Source organism: Populus euphratica, unplaced genomic scaffold (genome assembly GCF_000495115.2).
Source record: "Populus euphratica unplaced genomic scaffold, PopEup_1.0 scaffold361.1, whole genome shotgun sequence".
In the NCBI taxonomy this organism is placed as follows: domain Eukaryota; kingdom Viridiplantae; phylum Streptophyta; class Magnoliopsida; order Malpighiales; family Salicaceae; genus Populus; species Populus euphratica.
This window is the reverse complement of record NW_011500252.1, coordinates 196,841-204,038: the sequence shown is the minus strand read 5'-3', so window position 1 is coordinate 204,038 and position 7,198 is coordinate 196,841. Positions and strand designations below refer to the sequence as shown.

General features: G+C 30.9%; 1 protein-coding gene across 2 annotated transcripts; it reads left to right on the top strand.

The window, feature by feature from the left end:
* The first annotated feature begins 1,557 nt into the window (after nucleotides 1–1,557).
* On the top strand, nucleotides 1,558–4,918 carry LOC105112739 (SUMO-conjugating enzyme SCE1). 2 transcript variants are annotated; one of them, XM_011008558.1, is made up of 5 exons: nucleotides 1,558–1,877; nucleotides 2,019–2,102; nucleotides 3,452–3,604; nucleotides 3,696–3,809; nucleotides 4,518–4,918. In XM_011008558.1, the coding sequence occupies exons 1-5, from the start codon at nucleotides 1,809–1,811 to the stop codon at nucleotides 4,578–4,580; spliced, it is 483 nt and encodes a 160-aa protein (XP_011006860.1). In that variant the 5' UTR covers nucleotides 1,558–1,808; the 3' UTR covers nucleotides 4,581–4,918. The 2 variants fall into 2 exon arrangements, with proteins under 2 accessions (XP_011006860.1, XP_011006861.1); XM_011008559.1 differs by lacking the exons at nucleotides 1,558–1,877; nucleotides 2,019–2,102 and adding an exon at nucleotides 2,129–2,953.
* Nucleotides 4,919–7,198: the final 2,280 nt, after the last annotated feature.

Below are 7,198 nucleotides of genomic sequence, written 5' to 3'. Positions count from 1 at the left end.
TTGTTTATAATTGTTGTTTATAATTTGTACAATTAACCTCCCTATGGTTCGACCCCGGTCTTGCTGGGTTATTTATTACTTCGACACTCCTGCACTTGGGAGAAGACATCAATCTTTTAGTCGTGTCACACACCAAAACTCTAATTACAATATTAGTAAAATTATTATAAAGATCTTGATGAGATAAATCTATTAACATCAATGATGGTCATTAACAATGATCGGAGTGGGCTATACTCTTTATCAAAAGACAAGTGAGCCGACCATTATGTGTGGCCTACTAGGGTTAATGTTGATGACTTTTTTAAGTGTCGTTAAAAGTCATCTTGTCTAGATCTTTTTGATGGTATCAGTGATGTTATAATTATAGTTTTAATGTACATCCAAGTTTTTTTACTTCGTTTCTTTTCTCTCCCATTTCTCCTTGTTGTCATTACTTTTCTTTTTTATTTCTACTCATTGTAATTACTCACTTATCTTTAGATTTGGATTGAGAGTGTAATCCATTTTGGTCTTCATTTGTGATCTTTATTAATGTCATTGAATTTGTTTCATTAAGATTTTTTTGATGGTACTACTGATGTCATAATTAACGATTTGATGATCCATTTTGGTCTCCATTTGTGATCTTTATTAATGCCATTGAATTTGTTTCATTGAGATTTTTTTGATGATACTACTGATGTCATAATTAACGATTTGATGTGACTTTAGGGTAATTATCTTTGTTTTTCTTTATCTCATTTCTCGTCATTATAATCTTTTACTTACTTTTAGATGAATAATGTGATCCACCCTAGTTATTGTTAGTAACTTTTATTAGTGTCGTAAGATTTATTATCTTTTTAATGGTATCCATGATGTTATAATCAAAGCTTCATTATTCCTTCATGATCTTATTTTTTTTCTTATTCTTTTTACTTTTTCTCTTTTTTTTTTTGAAATTTGTGTTAGAAATAGCTATTCCAGCCATGATTTCTTATAAAGTCAATATTCCTACTAATAACAACATGCATTAAAATATATTATTTTTTCAAAACCTTTTTAAACCATGTTGTTTTTTTTAAATAGAACTAATTTTTTTAAAAAGTTTTATTGATTAGAGATATTTAAAAGTATGATTGTGGTTACTTTTCAAAGTGTTTTTTACTTATAAATATATCAGAATAATATTTTTTTATTTTTTAAAATTTATTATTGATATAGTGTATTAAAATGATATAAAAACATCAAAAAAATTTTAATTTAAAAAAATAAAAAATTTAACTTTTTTTTAAATATTTTTAAATCAGAAGAACAAGACAAAATTCGCTACTTTAAAAAAGCACGGTCGTGACTTTTCAAAGTCACAATACACGCCCACAAAATTAAATTCTTCACGTGAGAAACAAAATAGTTGCGTTGTTTCAACGCCAATACACACATATTTTTTTATATAATACAAAAATAGAAAATCTTTTTTGTGCTTTTAAAAGTTAATAATAATACAAACAAAAACATAAAAGGACAAACAATATTATCCAATCACACCGCACAGGAACGAAGAAGCCCATGCCGAGCACATCTGGACCGTACAGTCGGTCTCCCTCCTGATGATCAAACTTTCCCTTTCCCTCACAGTGCAATAGGGGCATGTTTGGAAGAATAAAAAAAGCAGGAGCCTGCAGTCTCGACGAGAGAAATTTCCCAGTCTCTGCCTCTGCTATTTATAAAATCACTCCAGCCATTTGAGTCTGTACACAAACACAGGGAACTAGCAGGAAGCTTTTTAGAGAGAGAGAGAAACACAGAGAGAGAGAGAGACACTAATGTCAGGTGGCATCGCACGTGGTCGTCTTGCCGAGGAAAGGAAGTCCTGGCGCAAAAACCACCCTCATGTCCGTAAAACACCCACACAGAAAAAAAAGAGACCTTCCCTCTTGATTTTCTTTCATTTTTATATGTTTTATGTTTTTTCCCCTTCGTTTATGAGTTTACAACTATGTGTTTTCTTGTGTTGATTTTGGTTATATTTTTAGGGTTTTGTGGCGAAACCAGAGACACAGCCAGATGGAACAGTAAATTTGATGGTCTGGCATTGCACCATCCCTGGAAAACTTGGTGTAGGTTCTTCCCATCGTAATTTTCTGTCAATTTTGATTTCTCGTTTTAATTAGCTTGTTCTTGCTTTCTATTTTGGGTCTTCTTGCTTGTATAAGATATTTACTGTTCTTGACTCTCCCAATCTAGTTCTGGTTTGTATCCCGAGCAGCAAGAACAATTATAGCATTCAGAGGCTAAAATTACTTATAGCGTAGTCTCAAGGATTTTGTGCCTTGATCATGTTAAATTTTATTTATTTCTTTTTGTTAAGGCGGTGTCATGCAATAGGTTGATACTTAAATCAAATGGTTGAGTTAAAGTATAATGGCGAGATAAACTGGAGGTGAGGTAGTTGATCAGGCATCTGGAAGATTTAAGTTGCCAGGCCTGTTCTCTACGTGATGTGTCATTTAATTTTACTTTTTATGCCACAACTTATAAACCATGATGTTTCATTGACCCAAGATGAAAGATGTTAGATTTTAAGATTGTTGATAAACTACTGGGAAAAAAAAGTTGTAATCTATCAAAGTTGAAAGTTTTGTGGCAATTTTGAAAGGTATTTGACATTCTTTAATTAGCTAGATTATGTCAAGTTCTATTTAGAATCTTGAGTGTCTAGCTAGCTTCCTTTTATTCAGTCATTCTCCTGCTCTATTGATTAGTAAAGTTAAAGCATTTAGAATCTGGAGTATTTATCCTGATTGTTTTTTTTTTTCAAAGTTGTAACAGTGTTGTTATTGGATTGAATCCAGTCCCTGCTTATACAAATTTGAATCTCTTAACTTGTCTTCTCTATCTTGGCATGGACTTGCACAGCCAGATGCAACTTACCTGGTTGAGAATTGCTGCTGTGCCTGTCAATTTATCAGTACCTTCTCTTATCCACTCTGTTTCTTTTGCATGATGAGATCTGTTCTTTGAATTCAGCTCAAATATTGTTGTTTAATCTGAACAGTAGAAGTTTAATTTTGATATCACATTGAAGGCATCTGAATATTTGACAAAATAAGTTGTACTTGTGAACACTCTTGTCCATTATGAGTTCAGTTGCTTTCATGCTTCTGATCAATTTTCTGCTTTTGAATCTTGTAAAGCTAAAAGTTTGGTCTACCTTCTGGTTGCTTGTTGTTTCATTTGATATGGCTTGCACCATCCACTGTTTTTTCTTTTAATTATTATTGTCGTTCTTTTCTGGTAAATGGATAATCCAATGTCAGCCATCAAGTCATATTTGATTCATATTATATGATGGTTGACTGATTTTTTTACTGAGGGTTTAATTAACTGGGAAAAAAAAAGAAGATATATAAGGTAGATGTATATATCACCTGTTGGGATTGATTTTATAATTCATGTAATTTTGCAGACTGATTGGGAAGGTGGTTATTTTCCTCTTACACTCAACTTCAGTGAAGATTATCCTAGCAAACCACCAAAGTGTAAATTTCCTCAGGGTTTCTTCCACCCTAATGTATATCCATCTGGAACTGTTTGCCTGTCAATCCTTAATGAGGACAGTGTAAGTATCTTCTGGTTGCCTTTGAGTATTGTTCCAGTTTTATAGGTTAATTATGTTATGGGATTTGTTCTGCTTATGGTGGTTTGTATAGGGATGGAGACCAGCCATCACAGTGAAGCAGATTCTTGTGGGTATCCAGGACTTGCTGGACCAGCCAAATCCTGCTGATCCTGCCCAAACTGAAGGTTATCATCTGTTTATCCAGGTATGCCAACTTTTGAAAATTTGCACTTCCAACTCTAGGATATTTCTCTGGTTTTCTGTCTAGAAAATCTGGAAGAGCCTTCCAGCTTTTTAGGTCAAAATTTGTTTGACATGCTATAGAAGGGCTCTATCATATATATACATATATTTTAATGTAATTTCTGAACTGTTGTTTAGCATGCATTGTTAAATGATGTGTTCTGATCTGGTGAACCATGATCTTTGTTTAAAATTTTTCTCGTTCTACCTTATCAAGTTCTTGCCATTAGAATTGTAACTCACCTTGCTTCACCCAGCATGTGAGAAATATTGAAATGCCTTAGAAAAGAAATGCTAAATGTTTATCGGTGAGGTAGAAAAAACACTTGTTCTGGCCTTGGGCATTGAGAACCCTGCCTGCAACCTCATTGGGTATCAAATTTCTTCTGGATAGTGCTGTGTAGATTTTGTTGTTGAAAAGACCTGTTCCAATTTTATCAGATATACAGTTGAGATATGGTAAGGTACATGAAAAGTTGCTAGATGGTTAGTAGGGGATAATAATTTCTAATTTGTTGAAAATTGTAGCCAGAAATGGTGAGGGTTCATGGGTGCCGTTTCCATGTGCAGAGAGGTCAATTTGTGTGAACAAGGGCGCAGAGTTTCTTGCACTTGGTATAATATTACCATAACTTAATCTGAATTCTAAAAGTACTTTGATTCGATGCAGGATGCTGCAGAGTACAAGAAAAGAGTGCGCCAGCAAGCTAAGCAATACCCTTCTCTTGTCTAAATGAAATCTAGTGTTTCTGATTACTGTTGGTTCTTGGTAACTGTCCGTTGTCTGCAATTGTGTGATGCTGAACTTGTTTTTCCTGGTAATAGTTGGAACTTGGTAAATGTTGATGGCCTTCGTATCGTACTGCATGGTTGAACTACTGTTTTGTCCCAAAATTTGATTCCTTTTAATGTTTTGCAGTACACCAGTTAGGGAATGATACCTGTTCGTGTTTATATCAGATAGAAATCTAATATTCCTTCCGAACGTATTTCTGTAATGAATGCCAAACAAGAGAAAATTTGGATTGCCGCTATTGTTTAAGATAAATGGCATCTTAATCTCCACTGTTACTGATTGGTTTCCATTGATTATGTGCTTAGCGTGGGCTTGGCATTACGGCAAAAATGTTGCTGCCTAAAAATTGATTTTTTTTGTTTTAATATTTTTGGATTATTTTGATGTTAAAAATAAATTTTAAAAAATAATAATATAATATTATTTTAATGCATTAAAAAAATATATTTTAAAATGCAGTCTAGCTCACATCTAAAAAGTGATGCCCGCATCCAAGGATAGCTGATGTCGCTCCTCTTTGAAAGTGACTGCTTCACATTACAAACAAACATCTGTAGGATTTTAATAGTGTTTATATTTTTGTATTTTAAAAATATTTTTATATAAAAAAGTGAAAAAATTATTATTTTAATATATTTTATAAATTAACTCCAAGTTACTAATCCTTTAGATTTTAATTTTGGGTTTGACCGAATCACATTTCTTTTCAGATCAAGTCCCTGTCATTAATTTTTGTAGAGCTCTATTAGAAGAAAAGGATTTTAGCTGACGGGTAGCTAAAAGGGTAATTTCGATCATGTAAGAAAAGTACGAAATTTGTAAATTATGTCTTTTCAGTTTATTTTGAGTTTTGAGATTGATTAGAGTTTTTTAAAAGTAATGTTAGCAATTAATTTACTAGTGATAATACATAAAAAAATCATGTGCATAGTTTTTTTTTTTTTAAGTTTTCTCATAATTATTGAATAAAAATAAAATGTCTAATTTTTTTTTATCAAGTTTTAATCAATGTTTTTTAAATTAATTATTCTTTTATTTTTGCATACTATAGCATAAAATTTATCAAAATATAATACTTTTTTTTTTTTAATTTGAATTTGTTTTTCAAATCAACTGGAGTCTCTATTAAGAAAAAACAATGTTATTAATAAAAAAATATATGTTTTATATAAAAAATACATAAACAAAGAAGAACGTTTTAGCTAGATAAGCTTTTTGGAAAGATTCATGGAAAAAATGGTTTGCCCGACACAATTGTATCTTGAATTTGTACAAAATTCTTATGCATACACCACTCAAATTCCCTGCATAAAATCTAGTTACTAGTTGCGGACAATATGTCACCAATATAATTTAACCCATAGTAAAATTACCATCTTCTATGTTTAACAGATAATGTAGAGTCAATTTTGCACATATGGAAATCTTTTGGAATCAAAGAAGTCATAAGCCTTTCGTACCAAGATTTAATAGCTTGTTCAAGTTTGTAAAAAGCCTTTCTAAATTTGAAAATAAATCACCTTCAAAACTTGGAAGGTGCTTAACATAAATTTTTCCACAATAAAATCTTTTAAAAATTTATTTTTAACATTATTTAAATGTGAAAATATTTGAAACAAGCGAATGCAAGTAGCATATAAGTTATATTTTTAAAGTAATTAAATTTGTTCTAAAAAATTCATTTTATTTCAATAATTATTTGATCTTTGGGCCTTAGAGCTTAGTGTCCAAACGTGACTTCTTTGGTCGAGATTTTCTTATACCATAAGTTTTGGGTTTAAGATGAGAGATGAAAGTAACATTATAGTTATAGTTTGCTACGAGAGATTTGGTTTAACAATTTTGAAGATGATTTTTGTTGCACCAAAGATTATAGTCGGGACCTCCTAATTTGAATAGGAAAATAGAAAAATAAAATCATTACCTTGTGATTAAAAAAAACCTAGAAATTCTAAAATAGTTGTTGGTTTTAAAGATTTATGTAAGAGGTTTGTTATACCTAAGAAAATATTGATGTTACTCTTACTATATTTTTTCAAATAAAATATTACATTTGCCATGTGTTATTTCTTAGATTTATTCTACACATGTTATTAATAAGAGATTTCATAAATTTATTTTAACAACAATTTTTTTTATGTTAGTCCCTAAAAATAGGATATTTTAGCAATTTTGATCTTTTAATGAAAAACTTAATGTTAATTTCTAAAAATAAAAGATTCCATCGATTTTGATATTTTAACAAAAGATTCGATGTTAATCCTTAAAACCGAGTGTTGAACCCATTTGGATGATAAAAATAAGGTTTTGACCGTATGTTTTTTCATGTCTAAAATAGGTCCTAATGACACCATTCATACTCATTGGACTTATATGGAATGGAATCACATTGGCCACTAAGTCTACTTGCCATAATAATGGATAATATGACATAACACACAAAAATCATCAAAAATATATTTACAAATAAAGATGATAAGAAAAACATTATAGTTTTTTTTTTTTATATATAAAACAAGTCATATGTTGTCACTTCCTGAGTGACTCGCTGGTAG